Genomic DNA, 22,317 nt, shown 5'->3' on the forward strand with positions numbered 1-22,317 from the left:
GTGCAGGACAGAATTTCAAATTCAGACTGAGCACTTCTATTTGAGATTGGCTCAGTGTTTTGCTAGACAGATTTGCGATAGCCAGATTTGATTCATTGCTTTCAGCTGTTGCACCAGGAGGCAGTGATATTTCAGATTGCTGTCTTTCCGTTAGTAATTGCGTAATTTTTTTCTCCTTCTGCATGATCATCTCTTTTACTTCCTTTGTCGAAATATTTCGAACTACTTCACGCAACTCTCGTTGTGATTCGGGATTGGCAACTAAATTTATGGTATACTCAATATCGTACCTGAGCTTTGCTCTGCTTCTGTAATGCACATCAGTCAGATGTGCCATCAATTTCTTCGACATTCGTCGAGCCAAATTTTCGGAGTATGTTGTCCTGAAGGTGTTACGTAAAGGATTCTGAATTCGTAGACCCTTTGGGATCAGGTCGCGCTTTTTGCATTCGGACAGAAAAAAGATGTCCGCGTTTTTGCGAGCAATCTTCTTTGCGATTCTTTCCACTTTAACTCGGCATTTTCTGGTGTGATCCATAGTTGAATAATTCTTTGGGCCGATAGCAGACGATATAGATAATATTAGGATCTTGGTTGTTTTCACACCCTATTTACCGTCCACTTGCAACGTAATAATTTTATTTATTACACGAGCTTTCGGAGCTCCGCTCCTTCTTCAGGTGTTGAAATGAAAATAACGCAAAGCGATTCTGGATTCAAACATATACGCGTATTGTGACATCACAGAGAAGATAACTTTCAGGCCTAAAAAGTTTGTACCTTTGTGACGTCATAAACAATATAATCGAGATTGTAATTTGAAAGGACTACAGCAAGTTATGGCACTGAAAATGAGGTTTGAAAGCGTATATACAATGATTAAATACATATGCACCGAATTTCTCAACTGCAGATTCGCATGGTGTAATGTGACATGCACCCCCGATCTATATTAAGCCCTTGATGGAACGTATTGAATTGGTCGATGTATTTCTGTTCAGTGGCCTTGCGCAGGGTTGAGTCCTCGATGTTCCCGGCCAACACGTTAACAATCATATCATTTTCCGAGTGTCCCGCAGAAGAAAAGTGCTCACCGACAGGCTTCGATCTGTTTCGTTTAGAAATGTCATGTCGATGACTATTTATTCTTCTGTGGAGTGGTTGGCCAGTTTCGCCAATGTACCACGCAGCATCACATCCCTTTTTGCAACGAATTAAATATATCACATTATCAGATTTGCATGTGTACTGGCCTTTGGTCCTGTGATTAGTTTGTCCTCTAGTAATCACGGTGCTGGTGTCGAGAATTGGACACGTCTTACACGAAGTTTGTCCGCAATTTTCAACAACGTTTTTTTGTATTGTATGAGGTAATCTGCTTTGTACCAAAATGCTTCGCAAGTTTCGAGGTTGTCGGATGGCTAGAAGTGGCCTCCTTGGGAATGCCTCTTTACATTTTGGATCATTTTCCAAAATACGTTGGTGTTTCCGTAGCATCTTACGAATCTTTTCCGCCCCGGGAAAATATGTGGTAACCATCGGCACTCTGTGTTCTTTTTTTCCATCACTACTACTGCTGCCAAGGAGTTCTTCTCGTGGAACGTTGATAGCCTTGTTAATTTGGATCTTTGTCAGATTTTGATCATATCCAGAATTTATTAGTTCATCTCTTAGAACTTGCAGATGATAATCCCTGTCGTCTTTCTTTGAGCAAATACGATGTATACGAAGAGCCTTGCTGTATATTATGCCCTTTTTACAGTGCATCGGATGAAAGCTGTGATAGTTCAATATTTTACCGGAGTCCGTTGGTTTACGATAAAGTGATGTGGTAATAGAACTCTCTTCGATATTGACTAGCGTATCGAGGAATGGGACGGCGTTCGTCGAGTGTTCCATAGTTAGTCGGATATTTGGATGAAAGCCGTTTATGGACTCGTGAAACTGTTTTAGTGATTCTTCTCCGTGGGTCCATATCATAAATATATCATCGATATATCTGGTGTAGAATATAGGTCGCAATTTCTGGGTTTCCATAAAATCTTTTTCAAAATGATGCATGAAAATATTTGCATATTGTGGAGCAAATTTCGTGCCCATTGCCGTACCTTGAAGTTGTAAAAAAATGTCGTTATTAAATTCGAAGGTATTATGCGTCAACGTGAATCTGATGAGCTCCATGATGCTTTCTTTCATTGGGTGACTACTTTCCTCCAAGGATCTTTCCACAGCTTTCATACCATCACTATGTGGAATGCTCGTGTATAGTGACGAAACGTCCATGGTAGCTAATATAGTGCCTGGTTTCAATTTCTTGAAATGCTTGAGTTTGTTCAAGAAATCTGTTGTGTCCCGGCAAAAACTGGGTGTGCTTTTCACCAATGGTTTGAGATGTGTTTCCACGTATCCAGATATTTTTTCTGTTAGCGTGTTGTTGCACGAGACAATGGGGCGTCCAGGAATGTTCGCCTTGTGTAGTTTCGGAAGCAGATAAAAGCGGGCGAGGCAAGGATCAGCAGGCTTATTGATTTTCGATTTCTCTTCTTCACACATGTCTAAAGATTTGATAATGTCCCTCAATTCCTTTGTGTGTTGTTTTGTTGGGTCATTTGCTAATTTTTTGTACGAATCGGTGTCGTTCAGCTGCCTGTAACCTTCTTCTAGGTAGTCTTTCAAATCCATAACGACTACTTTTCCTCCTTTATCTGCAGGCTTTACCACGATGTCATGGTCATGTTTTAGTTCCCTTATTGCTCTTCTCTGCTCATTTGTGAGATTTTCGTCGTGGTTTCTTTTCCAATTGTCAGATTTGCTGATGAATGTTGCATTTAACTCATTGTGAAAACTTTCCAGATATTTATCCAAATTAGCGTTTTCGCCGTGTGGTGCCCTCCATTTTATATTTTTCTTCGGTTTCTTGCTGAGTATTTGCTCATTTGTATTCTGGACATTTTGAGACCCATCGTTTTTCGAATTGGTATCGTAGAAATGAAATTCATTTCTCATTTTTCTGTCAAATTCGTCTGCGTCTCCGGCGAGCACGTACGGATCTAGTTTTTGTGCAGGACAGAATTTCAAATTCAGACTGAGCACTTCTATTTGAGATTGGCTCAGTGTTTTGCTAGACAGATTTGCGATAGCCAGATTTGATTCATTGCTTTCAGCTGTTGCACCAGGAGGCAGTGATATTTCAGATTGCTGTCTTTCCGTTAGTAATTGCGTAATTTTTTTCTCCTTCTGCATGATCATCTCTTTTACTTCCTTTGTCGAAATATTTCGAACTACTTCACGCAACTCTCGTTGTGATTCGGGATTGGCAACTAAATTTATGGTATACTCAATATCGTACCTGAGCTTTGCTCTGCTTCTGTAATGCACATCAGTCAGATGTGCCATCAATTTCTTCGACATTCGTCGAGCCAAATTTTCGGAGTATGTTGTCCTGAAGGTGTTACGTAAAGGATTCTGAATTCGTAGACCCTTTGGGATCAGGTCGCGCTTTTTGCATTCGGACAGAAAAAAGATGTCCGCGTTTTTGCGAGCAATCTTCTTTGCGATTCTTTCCACTTTAACTCGGCATTTTCTGGTGTGATCCATAGTTGAATAATTCTTTGGGCCGATAGCAGACGATATAGATAATATTAGGATCTTGGTTGTTTTCACACCCTATTTACCGTCCACTTGCAACGTAATAATTTTATTTATTACACGAGCTTTCGGAGCTCCGCTCCTTCTTCAGGTGTTGAAATGAAAATAACGCAAAGCGATTCTGGATTCAAACATATACGCGTATTGTGACATCACAGAGAAGATAACTTTCAGGCCTAAAAAGTTTGTACCTTTGTGACGTCATAAACAATATAATCGAGATTGTAATTTGAAAGGACTACAGCAAGTTATGGCACTGAAAATGAGGTTTGAAAGCGTATATACAATGATTAAATACATATGCACCGAATTTCTCAACTGCAGATTCGCATGGTGTAATGTGACATGCACCCCCGATCTATATTAAGCCCTTGATGGAATGTATTGAATTGGTCGATGTATTTCTGTTCAGTGGCCTTGCGCAGGGTTGAGTCCTCGATGTTCCCGGCCAACACGTTAACAATCATATCATTTTCCGAGTGTCCCGCAGAAGAAAAGTGCTCACCGACAGGCTTCGATCTGTTTCGTTTAGAAATGTCATGTCGATGACTATTTATTCTTCTGTGGAGTGGTTGGCCAGTTTCGCCAATGTACCACGCAGCATCACATCCCTTTTTGCAACGAATTAAATATATCACATTATCAGATTTGCATGTGTACTGGCCTTTGGTCCTGTGATTAGTTTGTCCTCTAGTAATCACGGTGCTGGTGTCGAGAATTGGACACGTCTTACACGAAGTTTGTCCGCAATTTTCAACAACGTTTTTTTGTATTGTATGAGGTAATCTGCTTTGTACCAAAATGCTTCGCAAGTTTCGAGGTTGTCGGATGGCTAGAAGTGGCCTCCTTGGGAATGCCTCTTTACATTTTGGATCATTTTCCAAAATACGTTGGTGTTTCCGTAGCATCTTACGAATCTTTTCCGCCCCGGGAAAATATGTGGTAACCATCGGCACTCTGTGTTCTTTTTTTCCATCACTACTACTGCTGCCAAGGAGTTCTTCTCGTGGAACGTTGATAGCCTTGTTAATTTGGATCTTTGTCAGATTTTGATCATATCCAGAATTTATTAGTTCATCTCTTAGAACTTGCAGATGATAATCCCCGTCGTCTTTCTTTGAGCAAATACGATGTATACGAAGAGCCTTGCTGTATATTATGCCCTTTTTACAGTGCATCGGATGAAAGCTGTGATAGTTCAATATTTTACCGGAGTCCGTTGGTTTACGATAAAGTGATGTGGTAATAGAACTCTCTTCGATATTGACTAGCGTATCGAGGAATGGGACGGCGTTCGTCGAGTGTTCCATAGTTAGTCGGATATTTGGATGAAAGCCGTTTATGGACTCGTGAAACTGTTTTAGTGATTCTTCTCCGTGGGTCCATATCATAAATATATCATCGATATATCTGGTGTAGAATATAGGTCGCAATTTCTGGGTTTCCATAAAATCTTTTTCAAAATGATGCATGAAAATATTTGCATATTGTGGAGCAAATTTCGTGCCCATTGCCGTACGTAGCAAATGACCCAACAAAACAACACACAAAGGAATTGAGGGACATTATCAAATCTTTAGACATGTGTGAAGAAGAGAAATCGAAAATCAATAAGCCTGCTGATCCTTGCCTCGCCCGCTTTTATCTGCTTCCGAAACTACACAAGGCGAACATTCCTGGACGCCCCATTGTCTCGTGCAACAACACGCTAACAGAAAAAATATCTGGATACGTGGAAACACATCTCAAACCATTGGTGAAAAGCACACCCAGTTTTTGCCGGGACACAACAGATTTCTTGAACAAACTCAAGCATTTCAAGAAATTGAAACCAGGCACTATATTAGCTACCATGGACGTTTCGTCACTATACACGAGCATTCCACATAGTGATGGTATGAAAGCTGTGGAAAGATCCTTGGAGGAAAGTAGTCACCCAATGAAAGAAAGCATCATGGAGCTCATCAGATTCACGTTGACGCATAATACCTTCGAATTTAATAACGACATTTTTTTACAACTTCAAGGTACGGCAATGGGCACGAAATTTGCTCCACAATATGCAAATATTTTCATGCATCATTTTGAAAAAGATTTTATGGAAACCCAGAAATTGCGACCTATATTCTACACCAGATATATCGATGATATATTTATGATATGGACCCACGGAGAAGAATCACTAAAACAGTTTCACGAGTCCATAAACGGCTTTCATCCAAATATCCGACTAACTATGGAACACTCGACGAACGCCGTCCCATTCCTCGATACGCTAGTCAATATCGAAGAGAGTTCTATTACCACATCACTTTATCGTAAACCAACGGACTCCGGTAAAATATTGAACTATCACAGCTTTCATCCGATGCACTGTAAAAAGGGCATAATATACAGCAAGGCTCTTCGTATACATCGTATTTGCTCAAAGAAAGACGACAGGGATTATCATCTGCAAGTTCTAAGAGATGAACTAATAAATTCTGGATATGATCAAAATCTGACAAAGATCCAAATTAACAAGGCTATCAACGTTCCACGAGAAGAACTCCTTGGCAGCAGTAGTAGTGATGGAAAAAAAGAACACAGAGTGCCGATGGTTACCACATATTTTCCCGGGGCGGAAAAGATTCGTAAGATGCTACGGAAACACCAACGTATTTTGGAAAATGATCCAAAATGTAAAGAGGCATTCCCAAGGAGGCCACTTCTAGCCATCCGACAACCTCGAAACTTGCGAAGCATTTTGGTACAAAGCAGATTACCTCATACAATACAAAAAAACGTTGTTGAAAATTGCGGACAAACTTCGTGTAAGACGTGTCCAATTCTCGACACCAGCACCGTGATTACTAGAGGACAAACTAATCACAGGACCAAAGGCCAGTACACATGCAAATCTGATAATGTGATATATTTAATTCGTTGCAAAAAGGGATGTGATGCTGCGTGGTACATTGGCGAAACTGGCCAACCACTCCACAGAAGAATAAATAGTCATCGACATGACATTTCTAAACGAAACAGATCGAAGCCTGTCGGTGAGCACTTTTCTTCTGCGGGACACTCGGAAAATGATATGATTGTTAACGTGTTGGCCGGGAACATCGAGGACTCAACCCTGCGCAAGGCCACTGAACAGAAATACATCGACCAATTCAATACGTTCCATCAAGGGCTTAATATAGATCGGGGGTGCATGTCACATTACACCATGCGAATCTGCAGTTGAGAAATTCGGTGCATATGTATTTAATCATTGTATATACGCTTTCAAACCTCATTTTCAGTGCCATAACTTGCTGTAGTCCTTTCAAATTACAATCTCGATTATATTGTTTATGACGTCACAAAGGTACAAACTTTTTAGGCCTGAAAGTTATCTTCTCTGTGATGTCACAATACGCGTATATGTTTGAATCCAGAATCGCTTTGCGTTATTTTCATTTCAACACCTGAAGAAGGAGCGGAGCTCCGAAAGCTCGTGTAATAAATAAAATTATTACGTTGCAAGTGGACGGTAAATAGGGTGTGAAAACAACCAAGATCCTAATATTATCTATATCGTCTGCTATCGGCCCAAAGAATTATTCAACTATGGATCACACCAGAAAATGCCGAGTTAAAGTGGAAAGAATCGCAAAGAAGATTGCTCGCAAAAACGCGGACATCTTTTTTCTGTCCGAATGCAAAAAGCGCGACCTGATCCCAAAGGGTCTACGAATTCAGAATCCTTTACGTAACACCTTCAGGACAACATACTCCGAAAATTTGGCTCGACGAATGTCGAAGAAATTGATGGCACATCTGACTGATGTGCATTACAGAAGCAGAGCAAAGCTCAGGTACGATATTGAGTATACCATAAATTTAGTTGCCAATCCCGAATCACAACGAGAGTTGCGTGAAGTAGTTCGAAATATTTCGACAAAGGAAGTAAAAGAGATGATCATGCAGAAGGAGAAAAAAATTACGCAATTACTAACGGAAAGACAGCAATCTGAAATATCACTGCCTCCTGGTGCAACAGCTGAAAGCAATGAATCAAATCTGGCTATCGCAAATCTGTCTAGCAAAACACTGAGCCAATCTCAAATAGAAGTGCTCAGTCTGAATTTGAAATTCTGTCCTGCACAAAAACTAGATCCGTACGTGCTCGCCGGAGACGCAGACGAATTTGACAGAAAAATGAGAAATGAATTTCATTTCTACGATACCAATTCGAAAAACGATGGGTCTCAAAATGTCCAGAATACAAATGAGCAAATACTCAGCAAGAAACCGAAGAAAAATATAAAATGGAGGGCACCACACGGCGAAAACGCTAATTTGGATAAATATCTGGAAAGTTTTCACAATGAGTTAAATGCAACATTCATCAGCAAATCTGACAATTGGAAAAGAAACCACGACGAAAATCTCACAAATGAGCAGAGAAGAGCAATAAGGGAACTAAAACATGACCATGACATCGTGGTAAAGCCTGCAGATAAAGGAGGAAAAGTAGTCGTTATGGATTTGAAAGACTACCTAGAAGAAGGTTACAGGCAGCTGAACGACACCGATTCGTACAAAAAATTAGCAAATGACCCAACAAAACAACACACAAAGGAATTGAGGGACATTATCAAATCTTTAGACATGTGTGAAGAAGAGAAATCGAAAATCAATAAGCCTGCTGATCCTTGCCTCGCCCGCTTTTATCTGCTTCCGAAACTACACAAGGCGAACATTCCTGGACGCCCCATTGTCTCGTGCAACAACACGCTAACAGAAAAAATATCTGGATACGTGGAAACACATCTCAAACCATTGGTGAAAAGCACACCCAGTTTTTGCCGGGACACAACAGATTTCTTGAACAAACTCAAGCATTTCAAGAAATTGAAACCAGGCACTATATTAGCTACCATGGACGTTTCGTCACTATACACGAGCATTCCACATAGTGATGGTATGAAAGCTGTGGAAAGATCCTTGGAGGAAAGTAGTCACCCAATGAAAGAAAGCATCATGGAGCTCATCAGATTCACGTTGACGCATAATACCTTCGAATTTAATAACGACATTTTTTTACAACTTCAAGGTACGGCAATGGGCACGAAATTTGCTCCACAATATGCAAATATTTTCATGCATCATTTTGAAAAAGATTTTATGGAAACCCAGAAATTGCGACCTATATTCTACACCAGATATATCGATGATATATTTATGATATGGACCCACGGAGAAGAATCACTAAAACAGTTTCACGAGTCCATAAACGGCTTTCATCCAAATATCCGACTAACTATGGAACACTCGACGAACGCCGTCCCATTCCTCGATACGCTAGTCAATATCGAAGAGAGTTCTATTACCACATCACTTTATCGTAAACCAACGGACTCCGGTAAAATATTGAACTATCACAGCTTTCATCCGATGCACTGTAAAAAGGGCATAATATACAGCAAGGCTCTTCGTATACATCGTATTTGCTCAAAGAAAGACGACAGGGATTATCATCTGCAAGTTCTAAGAGATGAACTAATAAATTCTGGATATGATCAAAATCTGACAAAGATCCAAATTAACAAGGCTATCAACGTTCCACGAGAAGAACTCCTTGGCAGCAGTAGTAGTGATGGAAAAAAAGAACACAGAGTGCCGATGGTTACCACATATTTTCCCGGGGCGGAAAAGATTCGTAAGATGCTACGGAAACACCAACGTATTTTGGAAAATGATCCAAAATGTAAAGAGGCATTCCCAAGGAGGCCACTTCTAGCCATCCGACAACCTCGAAACTTGCGAAGCATTTTGGTACAAAGCAGATTACCTCATACAATACAAAAAAACGTTGTTGAAAATTGCGGACAAACTTCGTGTAAGACGTGTCCAATTCTCGACACCAGCACCGTGATTACTAGAGGACAAACTAATCACAGGACCAAAGGCCAGTACACATGCAAATCTGATAATGTGATATATTTAATTCGTTGCAAAAAGGGATGTGATGCTGCGTGGTACATTGGCGAAACTGGCCAACCACTCCACAGAAGAATAAATAGTCATCGACATGACATTTCTAAACGAAACAGATCGAAGCCTGTCGGTGAGCACTTTTCTTCTGCGGGACACTCGGAAAATGATATGATTGTTAACGTGTTGGCCGGGAACATCGAGGACTCAACCCTGCGCAAGGCCACTGAACAGAAATACATCGACCAATTCAATACGTTCCATCAAGGGCTTAATATAGATCGGGGGTGCATGTCACATTACACCATGCGAATCTGCAGTTGAGAAATTCGGTGCATATGTATTTAATCATTGTATATACGCTTTCAAACCTCATTTTCAGTGCCATAACTTGCTGTAGTCCTTTCAAATTACAATCTCGATTATATTGTTTATGACGTCACAAAGGTACAAACTTTTTAGGCCTGAAAGTTATCTTCTCTGTGATGTCACAATACGCGTATATGTTTGAATCCAGAATCGCTTTGCGTTATTTTCATTTCAACACCTGAAGAAGGAGCGGAGCTCCGAAAGCTCGTGTAATAAATAAAATTATTACGTTGCAAGTGGACGGTAAATAGGGTGTGAAAACAACCAAGATCCTAATATTATCTATATCGTCTGCTATCGGCCCAAAGAATTATTCAACTATTAATTACGGAATTCATTCGTGAATCTGAAAATTTTTCGCGCTCGGCGCGACAATATGCAATCCCAGCAACTATTCATAACATTGCAACTCGCGATTTCGGTACGTACAAAAAAGGCTTTTGTTAAAAGTATAATCGTCCGGACTCCGTAGTTCACCGGCAATGGATATGGACAGTTTAACATAGGTCTTTCGCGTCCAGTTAGTTCATTAATGCTATGCCCTGGAATGCGGCCTCAGGCTACATAAGTAATCGAAATGGGCCGTGATTAGCAAAAAGGGTGCCTACCTCTGTACTAGATGATATTCTCTTTTCGACATGACGAAAAGGGCAGGGGGGCAGGGGGCGCAATATTTTCGATCATCCCCAAGGGGGGCGCATGTCCAAAAAGGTTGAGAACCGCTGTACTAAAAGGACGGATTTACCCTTGACTTGACATATTTAGTGCTCCACAGCTTCTTTAAATTTCAGCTTCCGGCTTTCATGTTTTTGGACATGCCCGTTCATCCATGGGTGATGATGATGCATAATATTCACGGGCACTGATTGACTTGTTTTACAAATTAGGAATTTGGAATTTGGAAACGTATCCCGTAACAATTCTAAGCACATAACGTGTATTGTGCAACGTGGCAATGGCAACAAAGGTTTGGTGACTTTTGTGACTTTAGTGTTACGGCATAATTTGCTACATTGACTTATTTTGAATCTTGATTACGCATGTGGAGACGTAGGCTGCGTAATCGCGGTATATTTATGAACATGCTTGAAAATATACGAATTTTCGCTTCAGTTTATACAGCCTATGCTTTCGGTCCACGCAGCAACATTATTAAAATGTATAGGTTTTATGTTTTGAATTCCAAACAACGTTTCGCGGCCCTCAGAAGAGCTCCGCGGGCCCTACGCTTTATGCCGCTACTGATCGTACACATTGGGTGTCCGTTTAGTGGGTGTATAGCCTGGACGCGCCAAGCGCGAATTTTTTTAAATTTATGATTGAATCCGTCAGTAGGATAGGGAATTGCATATATATGCAATCAATTTTTATCCTCGCTCTGCCCACGTAATCAGATTTACCGGTAGAGCTGATCGAGCGAGGTGTGTTGGAAAAGCAAAGACCCCTAAATAATAATCAAACATCTTTGGGCGTACCCGTTGGTATAATGAATTCGGTACATGATGCTATTTCGTGTCCTCCTATCTACTGTGTCAAAAGATATTGAAATCGCCCACACGTACTAAACTAAAACGTACACGATTTCAAATTGTTATTTCTTCTTTGAAAAAGTTGCATAAATTTCGAAAAAAATACTACATGATTTATGTTTATTCACGAAATAATTTTGGTTCCCCTTCGAGCTCGGTCCCCCCAATTGGGGGATTTGGGGTGCGACAATGACGGTCCTGTGCCTAACACCAGACGTGCGTGTATCCATTCGAGTCACATGATTCATTGATAGAAGCAAAGTACATCATTTACATTTAGTTTTATTGCATGACTCCAGATATTCACAATATGAGTGAAGAAGGGGAACTACGCTCCAAACATGATGTGGTCCCGACTTGAAGTTAAGCCATTGAGGGCATTTTTTCAGAAAGCCACCACGTTTGAGCTTCAGCTGAAATATTTTCGAGATATGCACCATAACACACGTGCGACCCTGTGGCGTCGCAAAGGTTAAGAAGCATTCACGCGCAATGGCGATAAACCTCGACATCTTGGATATCGAGCGTGTGCTATGGTGCACATTTTGAGGGTGTATTGGCTTCAGTTCGACTGCGGTGGCTTTCTGAAGAAATTGAATGCTATTCCTTTCCATATTTTGCTTCCAGACATATTTTGCAGAGCAGACCTTTCTCGCTCGAAAAAAAAATCTGACCTAATTTTACAGTTTTTTCTTCCGTTTTCACATGCTCCGACAACCATTCCATGTTAAACGAATCGCACTTCTTGTTAATTTGGCTTGATGAGGGGATGAGAGACTACCCATTCGTATTGCCATTATCAAAAGCGGTCAGTATATACATAGTGCAGAATTAGCCACTCCGGCAAGCAGATATAGCCAAAACACTAGTAGCGACACAAATGGACGCCTGTAACCGCAAGTACTATAGACCAGTCGTTCTCAACCTTTTTCACCTCGCAGACAGGTAAAATTTCAATAAATAATTGGCGGACCGGTGGACCTTCAAAAATTGAAATCAACCCAAAATGTAAAGTATTAATATTATTAATATTCTTTATTCACAGTAAAACTGGTTAATACACACATAATCTGGGGAGCAACCTGCCCCCAAAGGAAAATGGCGGGATTGGAGTAAATTTTTGATAATTTCAGTAATACAGTCAAATTGTTATTCCTATGCAATAAATGGAGAAGTCAAATTACAGAATTGCATTAGATCAGTGGTTCCCAACCTGTGGTACGCGTACCACTAGTGGTACGCGAAGGTCTTCCAGGTGGTAGGTAAGTAGATTCTGTTTTTTTTTTCGACCGAAGGACGTTATTGGTGCAGGTGGGGTTGATTTTGATTTTTTTGAAGCCGTCGTCGTCGTGGTAAGGTACGTCGAAGAAACAAAACCGACTTGTTGCGACCATGCATGACTTTCGATGGGCTGTGAGCTAGTGCAGTGGTTCCCAACCTTTTTCTTCTCGTGAACCCCTTGGCCAAAATTTGAGCCAAAATTTCCCCCAACAGAAATCAGCCCAATGATTAAGATCGTTTTTTCTCCGCGCACACACAATGTTGACTGAAGAATAAGGCGGACGCTAGAGAGAACTTGTGTCAAGGAAAGCCGCAATAATACTTTGCCGACCTCCAAAAATGGCATTTGTCCCAATCAACACAACTTTTGGAAGGCTTCGCTAAGAAGTCACACCAACACAAACACACGCGATTACACACCCTTTCCGTAGAAAACTAGGTCCGGTATTACGCGATTGGTAGATCTGGCCGTGCTAGGTAACGGTTAACGCAAAACTTATTCATTTATGTTTGCCGGCTCATCATACACCAATCGCTAATATAAATGATGTGAAAAATCAGTATGCCTAAATTTAGTAGTCGCATCACTGTTTTTTTTCTTTAGTTTATGTATGAATTTGGTCAATAATATTGGAACTTCCATAATCCACGTATAGCATAAACGTGATCAGATTTCCTGCGGGAGCTGATGGAAATGGTGTCTTCGAAAATTTAAGACACCCAAATGTCACACAGTTAAGACTATTGTTGAAGTTTCGGATGGATCCACATTACTTTGTTGGGGCATGTTGTTATTTCGTGAGCTCCGGTAAAGATTGTCACTAGGCCACTCGAAAGATTCCTAATTCGTAGTTCTTGACCGGGTGATGTGTTTTTCTCGTCGGGTCGCATTTTTACAGGTGGGCTCAGATTTCAAGGTAGAACTATTCGTAGCCATTATTTCGGAGCCGCGCAGTCATATCAATATCGACAGTTTCGGTAAACATTTGTCGGTCATTTTGGATTCTAAGTTTATCACTGTCGATGTTTCTGGAAGCACACTTTGCGGATTCGCATATTTTGCGAAACGTATTTATGTCGTGATGTGTCCTAGCGCGGATATGCATGTGCCACCTCATCCGCGGTGTCTTACAAAAGCCTAGAGGTGGGCCGTGCTATAAGTCGGCAGTTACGGAAAATAAGAAGAATATCGACCTGGTGTAAATGACCATAGTATTCGAAAACACCATGAATACCCCAAAACAAACAAACAAAATATGCATGTGCCAAGTGATCCCGCAGTAGCCTACTGCGCAACTCTAGACTGTTGCATTCCTACGGGCTCAAGCGAGACTAAATAAATACCCTCCTTTCATAAATGCGAATACCGTTTTACTCAATTCTGTAAATCAAGCGTATTTAATGCGTTCACTTAACGTAAAGCAAGTTCACGTGCGATCTCTTTGCCTTGAATCGAGGACTTTGTACTGTTTTGTAACTTGAAATTTCAAATAGCATTTGAACATATATTCCAGCAAGAAAAAACAGCCAAAAAGAACATACGCTCAGAAATAACTAGTTGACTACTTAACAGTTCGGAAATGAAACAATTTGTAAATCCGTAACAACTCCAAGGCAAAATCCCCCCTATAAATTACAAAATTACCCCCAATGATATATATCATTGATTCCCCCTAATGCTGGAATTCCCCCCTCCCCCATCCTGGCTGGGAATCACTGAGCTAGTGGAAAATAAACAAATTGACTTTTGTTGTTTGTTGTTATTTCATTATGTTGTTCTCCTTGTGACTGGTGGTGAAATAACGATTCCATGAATTCCATCAACCATGGCTGATAATGCCTAGCTTAATAGAATTGGTTAGTACACCTCGCATAGGTCAAATACTGGATTATGACGTCATAAATGGTGTATGTAGGTGGTACGCGAGCACTGCATAAAACCTCAAAATGGTACGTGGTTGGAAAAAGGTTGGGAACCACTGCATTAGATGAAGAATTGGCAAGGGTTACAGAGCAGAGGTAGAGATGATTGAAAAGGAAGAATCGAAATTACATAAATTATGCTGTGATTCACAAGTGTAATTTTAGTCCAGTGGTGCATTCAAGGCCTTCCGAAGAATATACACAGTGTCCAATAACGTGATCTGTTGGATATGTCTCATGAGTTTTTTGCTTACGACACCTGTAGCACCAATGACTATCGGTACAATGTTTATGTTGCATCGCCACATTTTCTCACATTCCATTTTGAGGTCTGCGTATTTGGATTGTTTTTTCTGATTCTTTTTGTAGTATGTTGTGATCAGCTGGGACAGCCGGTTGAATGAAAAAGCATTCTCTCTTCTTCTTTAGTTTGATGATCATATCCGGGCGGTTGCTCCTGATTTCGCGGTCAGTTATAACCAGTGGCGGCTCGTCCTATAGGGCAACTGGGGCATTGCCCCACCTAAAATTCTGTTCAATAACAATTTAACCATTTATAGACGCACAGCGCACAATATATACCGAGATCACAGCGAAACCCGCGTTCTTCCTGTGCTTTCGCTTGCAAATGCCCATACATAGCGAAGTCTCTGCGAAAATCGAATTCTCTTCTGTGTTTTCGCTTTGTGAATGCGTAGCCGGGGCTTGCCCCGGTAGCGCTCATAACAAGCTTTCACTATCTATTCTCTCAAAGCCGCGCACAATTAAGAAACGGTGATATACTCTCTCCTATTCGTAAAATGGCCGAGCAACCGGGGCATATATGCCTGTCGCCCCTAAGGTGTGATGTAACAATCGTATCTATGTCTGAACTCGGATACCGTGATATGCGTTGAGTCGACCTTTGCTGGTATAGGTCGATTTTGATGGTGTTTCACACCATGATAATTCTTGAAACTTGGCATGTCATGTCGTGATGGTGGTATTTAACACTGTCCTAAGTTTCAGGGTTTCTACTCAAAGTTTAGGGTAGTAATTCCGTTTCCAAAGTCGAGTGTGTGCTGATCCGTCATGTATCGCAAACATATTTCACGCAAAGCCGGTATTGGTCTCCATTAATTTTAACGATGCTCCTTAGCTAGATCCGTCATGAGCTTTTACATGGTATGTCTTGATTTTAGTATCGAACGCTGTGCCAAGTCTCAAGGTTGGCACTCAATGATTAGGGCAGCAATTTCGTTATCAAGTTCGAGTATGGTAGAGATGTGCGCTGATCTGACACTTAGCCTACCTAACGCATTGCGGATTTCACGCAAAAGCCGGTGTATCTGTGTTCCATACTGAGATAGGTGATGAGATGATGATATCATGAAACAGTTTACTAACATCCTCGGTTTGCATTCAAATATTTAGTTTTATTTTATATTCTCCAATGTCAATTTCACCGTGGAATGGTGGCCTTCGGGCCATTTGCTCACAATTACAACCCCTGTCAAGCGCGATAGCTGTTTCGTTTTCGATGGCGGCTAACAGCTTATCGCTTGATCAGCCTATTCCTCAGTAAATTTTACGCAAAATTCGGCGTTGATCAATTCGTATTAATTTTGACAGTGTACCATACCGAAAACGGTCATGAGGCTACTTCTCGATGATTTCATGTAACAGTGTACCAAGTTTTCGGCTTTCATCCACGTATTTATTCGGTAATATATTTTCCGAAGGCGATTTTGCAGCAGACATATAGACAGTAGACACTACAGACCGTAAGCCGTATGTGTCGTGTGTTAATCTCCAGCCTCAAGGTCAAAATCTCCCAAGCTGTACCGGGACCGAATTTCCGAGGATGCTATCCGTAGTTGTTCAGAATGATGTTTTGGATTCAATATGACATTTCCTTGTCCAATCTATGAGATAACAATTGCGTATGTGTCCGAACTCGTTGACCTTTCCAGTAAGGCATACGCAATCTCTCGATTTATAGTCATTTCCATTTCTGCAGATAAGTAGTCAGGTCAAGTGCGAACATGAATCGTGTTGAATCTTTGCTCCGTACGCCGTTTAGCCAGCTGCCTTTAGAGCAAAAATTAGAGGTAAAACGACTAGGTCCGTATCAGCCTAGAAATTGCCCATAAGTCCAATCGTACGCCGGAGGAAAACGCACTCGTGCCTTTTCTTCAGCGCATTTCGATAAAAATGAATGGCTTACTTATAGCGAGGATAAAAACGCCTTGTTTTGCTTTTACTGTCTTTTATTCGACAGTGCCGGTACCGGAAGCAGTGGCTCTTGTTGGAACAAAATTGGTTATCGCGATCTGAAGCATTTGTCAGAGCTTGTGAAAGCGCACCAAAAATCCCAAGTGCACATGGCTAGTGCAGTTAAATATAAATTGTTTGGCAGAGTAAATGTAATGTCGCAGCTCAATGAAAGTTATCGCGTATCAGTCTGCAAGAACGATGAGCTTGTAGATAAGAATAGGCATGTTCTCTCTCGGGTGATTGATGCCATTCAATTTATTGGAGTTCATGAATTGCCCCTTCGAGGCCACGATGAGAAGGAATGCTCTCTCAATAGGGGGGTATTTTTGGATCTAATTAAATACACGGCACCCATGGATAGCATTTTGCGCGAACATCTCGACACCGCGACAGTAGCTAAGGGTACCTCAAAGACTATTCAAAATGATGTGCTTGATTCGATATATCACATCTATCTACAGCAGTGCTTTTCAACCTTTTTGAGCTCCATTCGCACTTTTTTTTTTAAATAATTTCATTCGCACCAGTCAGCCGAAATTTAGTACACGAAAATAAAATGAAGAAACTTATCACTTTTGTATTCGAAGAGCTTCTTGGAGGTACAGAGCTTCATTATTTTGCATTCAGCGCATCGTATTATTGACTAATCAAGCACTAAAATCACTGCAGTAGGAAAATCACAGATATCGCACTCTCGTTGTTCTCAAGAAGTTAGTTGTATTTTCCGGGGGTATCGCGCAGTGATTTCCTTGGAAGCTTAACGGGCGAACCCAAGAACAATATTCACTCACAACAATATCACTTCGTCATTAAATCCATATGTTACGTCATCGCGATGTGAATGTGTTTGCATTTAGAACGCACAAAATAGTGAAACTGCACTTGAATCGTAGCATCAATGTTGCGACTAGCACCTGCTTGTGGTTCATTTTTCTGACAACATTCGAAAAGATGCTACGCGTACTAAGGTTTGTGCGATACGACTACCATACGTCCTCCTTTAGGAGGATTTGTCCTCCTTTTTCGGGTTTTTGAAAATCTCCTCCTTTTTGAGATTTTGACCTCTTATTTAGGAATTCTGGTCAAATTTATAGCAAAACTCAACTGAGATGCCGTAAATCAGCACCGAAGTGACGCTGCGGCGAGTATTTCGGGAGCTGAGCGAAAGTTGACCTTTTTTTTATTTTAGTCAACCGACTATGAAGTGGTAAATATTTACTACTTTTTCAGGATTTTCCACCGGTATTCTGTGTTTGAAAATTTTGAAATAGTGTCCTTCTTTCCCGATTCCGAAATATGGTAACTCTAATGTTAGACGATTGGATGGCACGGTGGACATTAAAATCAGGAATGCATTGCTATACAAAGCCACACAATCCGAGTAATTGATGACTGTTGTTTATGAATAAGCTTAGGCTTCATTCACTTCTTATCTATGCAGTACACGAATCAACATATCTTTCAATAACAACGTTCGGCATCCCCGTGTTGTCAAAGCCAACACATTCACCTTCTTGAATAATTATTACTCACATAAGATTCATGATTACCACACAGTTATATCGGCCCGGGCAGCCAACTGCGAGATGGCTCTTAGGTCAATCGTACATTATTGAAAAACTGACTGAAATAATGCCAAATTATCTTTACTATTACAAATATCCTTATGCATAAAGAGTTATAAGGTTCAACAGTCTAATTAGGCTGCATAAGGAATATCGTAACCAGGGCTTTGGAGCAGCCGTAAATTTAAACTGCTCCAGCTCCGGCTCCGGAGCTTTCTTCTATCATACATTAGCTCCGGCTCCAGCTCCGGAGCCGCATTATTACCACTGCTCCGGCTCCAGCTCCGGCTCTGAAATTATCGAATGGGCCTGTCTATATCAGGGGTGGCCAACCTGCGGGCCAAATGTGGCCCGCGAGATGGTTTTGCGTGGCCAGCGAGGTAATTTCCTATTATATTATCGAAAATGAATTGCTCAAATTGTGAACTTGCAATGCCAACCAAAAATTACAAGTCTGGCTGCGACACTTGGGATGTTGATGACTAAAATATCAGTTCCGAGGCATTGGCAGATCCAGGGTCCAGTCACATTTTCAGTAAATCGTTGTACATTACAATAAACTAAAATAGTAGTGAAATTTTTCTTCACGCTTCGCGTTTATAATTGTCACACGATTTCTTGCTTGGTAGCCTACCCCTACTGAAAATGGAAAAAACGCCTAATTTACCCGATTGAGTTTAACTTATTTCGCAATTACGGGAGAAAGTCTTTTCGCGTTTGCGCTCGCATAAAGATCGTCGACGGTGAAATATAGGCACAAAATGATTGTCGCATATGATCGGAGACCTTCGATATCGATGTGACCAAACGCCGAATAGTCGTGTCCTTGCAAACTGAGCCTAGCGGGCGGTATACAGTAGACCCGCAATATACTCAAGTAATAAAATTATTGACCTAGTTTATTTATAAACTTTGAATATTTTCACCCGTTTGGCGCGGCTAGTGGACTGCGCACTCGTTTGTCAATCGCATGTGCCCCTTTAGCCGAAAAGGTTCGCCATTCTTAGTCTATATATATTACTAATCTACCCCTAGGTTAGTTATCTATAGTAATCTAGAGTCTGTCAGCCGTCAGTAACATCCGATGTAGCAACAAAGACATAGGTGCCGCCGTGCTGGCTTGTGACGTCATACTTGTCAGTTCTCGATAACATCATAGTTGCACTAGAACGCACTTTAATCTATATGTCATTGCTGTGCACAGCATTAAAATTCAGGCCTGCTGTTCAATTACGATAAATCAGCAGATGTGGTTGTTGCATATATAATAGCATCTTATGAAATACGTCGGAGCCGGAGCTACTCCTCAAATAACTGGCTCCAGCTCCGGCTCCGGCTCCGGCTGAATTTTATTTAGAGCTCCGGCTCCGGCTCCAGCTCCGGCGAAAATGCACTGCTCCGGCTCCGGGCTCCGACTCCGGCTCCAAAGCCCTGATCGTAACACATACGGCTTGGTGGATTTGATTTTGCTCTGCAGAGGGTGGTCACTGCTCATCTGCTCAAGCTAAACCGGTAGAGTATTACAAAGTTTGTTGTACAAAGGCGGTACGATTCGTACGAACACGAACTAGGCAAACTTTTCCTATGAATCAGCAAGCCTAGTGGAATCACCAATACGTTATATATAGGCCTATGCCTTTACGATCTAGACTTGGCCTGAGATCATCAGTCCAAGAACAGTGAAGCGTGTCTAAGCCTAAATTGTGTAGTTCATATTACAAACAGGCCATTGCACTGGTCAGTACATGAACTGCCCAGTGCCCAGTGACTTGATAATTCGATGTGATGCAAGATAACTATTTATTGGACGTAAGACGCTAATGTGCTTACAATAATTTTATTTATAACAGCCTCTAATCCTTAGTGAGGTACACGAGGAAACAAAACTTGTTATAGATCTAATGTGCTAATTGTTATAGCTGAAGAAAGGCTAAATTATGTTGTTAACCAACATGAATGTGTGCCAAAATTCTAATATTTTGCATTCAAACATGCCAAATGTCAACACTGGCATCAGCTACTTTTACCTACATTCCTACAAGGTCCGTATACAATATCCAATCCATACACGGTGTATGTTCCCGAGCAAGTGAGCAACTAATACCGATTCAACTCCTTCTTTTTTCTATGCAGTGACATAATCCTCTCGCGCGGAAATATTATCTCAAACTTTGCATTGTACAAGTACACGCATCGGGATCGTTCCTCACTTCTGAACTAGAAAAGCCTATCCACCAACAAGTTTTTAGAGTTGCTTCCAAACGACAAAATTAGTTGACTTATTCCACGTTGGAAAAAGTGAGAAACTCAGACAATTTTCATTCGCACTCATCCGGATTTTTCATTCGCACCACGCTTGCCGTTCGCACTCATCCAGATTTTTCATTCGCACCATTCGCACAACGCTCGTCATTCGCACTGAAATTTTTTTCGTTCGCACTAGTGCGAACCGTCACACAGGTTGAAAAGCACTGATCTACAGCATTTGTTTACCGAGATTGTTGACGCTGAATTTCTATCTATTCAGTCTGACGAAACAACTGACATTACGTGTTTGTCACAACTAGTCGTGATTTTTCGGTTCACGAAATTTGGTATGCCAGTCGAACGATTCCACAGCTTTGTGGCTGTTGACGATCGCACTGCTGTCGGAATTTCTTACGTATTAAAAAAAAACATTACAGCCCTATTCAGTTGAGTCGAAACTTATTGCGCAAACCTACGACGGCGCAGCAGTCATGAGCGGATTGCGACATAGCGTACAAGTTTTAATGAAAGAAGTTTACCCGCATGCGCATTTTTTGCATTGCTACGCGCATCAGCTCAATCTTGTAGTGAAAAAAATGTGCTTAGGAATATCTTCTGTCAAGATATTCTTTGCAAATCTTTCTGGGTTCTCCTCCTTTTTCTCTGTTTCGCCAAAGCGATCTGATTTATTGCGCGACATATGCAAGCACCGGTTACCTAGATGCGTATCAACACGGTGGAACTTCCAATCCAGAGTTGTGCAACGAGTGTCAGATAGTAGGGTGGAGCTTCTGGAATGCTTCTCAGTGATTGAGAGCTCTCCTGTCTGGGATGATACTACCATACGTGAAGCGGCGGGGCTTAAACGACTCCTGGAAGACGAAGAATTTTTGTTCTTTTTGAAGCTTTTTTGTGACATCTTCATGCACGTCGATACACTGTACAGCACTTTTTCGTCGCGTATGGCCAATGGTACTACTGCGCAAATGTGTATTGCACACTTTTGTGAGGCAATTTCGCATGTTCGGGAGAATGTACACTTCGTGGTGACACAGCACTTTTACGTCGTGGGATGAGTGTGCAAAACCTGCTTGTTGCGGCTTACGAATGTTGCGATATACTGATGTCCCAAATCCAACATTGTCTGAATAGTGACCAGTTGGTTACTTTCGCCCTGTTAAATCCGAGAAATTTCCCTGCCTACAAAATTCATTTTCCTTCTGGACTACTGCGCAGCGTGCCTCGTTATTACCCGATGATCGACATTGCTCGGTTGGAGAACGAGTTGACTTGTTTGTATTCTAATACATCCTTTTCGGAAGTTAAAACCACTAGTGAACTTTCAAAATTCCTAGTTAAAAATTCGCTTTCGATCAACTTTGCTATACTGTAACTAGCTTTCTGAATATCATTTTGACCACCCCGATATCATCCGCGGAATCCGAGCGCAGTTTCAGCACATTGAAACGTATCAAGACCTTTCTCAGAAACAGGATGGGCCAAGATAGGCTTAATGCGTTGGCTGTTCTCTC

General features: G+C 41.2%; 3 protein-coding genes across 3 annotated transcripts in view; 2 read left to right on the forward strand and 1 right to left on the reverse strand.

Annotated features, from left to right (window-relative positions):
* The window catches only part of LOC145457410 (cilia- and flagella-associated protein 144-like), a 203,074-nt gene that overhangs the window by 69,264 nt on the left and 111,493 nt on the right, over positions 1-22,317 (forward strand). The window lies entirely within an intron of this gene.
* Positions 1-22,317, reverse strand: part of LOC145457428 (uncharacterized) — a 502,676-nt gene that overhangs the window by 36,400 nt on the left and 443,959 nt on the right. The gene's annotated exons all lie outside the window — the stretch shown is intronic.
* LOC145434561 (uncharacterized) lies at positions 5,231-6,880 on the forward strand. The gene has a single exon (XM_080311908.1). It carries the CDS (start codon positions 5,231-5,233, stop codon positions 6,878-6,880), a length of 1,650 nt encoding a protein of 549 aa, XP_080168034.1.

Source organism: Botryllus schlosseri, chromosome 2 (genome assembly GCF_051294905.1).
Source record: "Botryllus schlosseri isolate E-star chromosome 2, Bs_hap1, whole genome shotgun sequence".
Taxonomy (NCBI): Eukaryota; Metazoa; Chordata; class Ascidiacea; order Stolidobranchia; family Styelidae; genus Botryllus; species Botryllus schlosseri.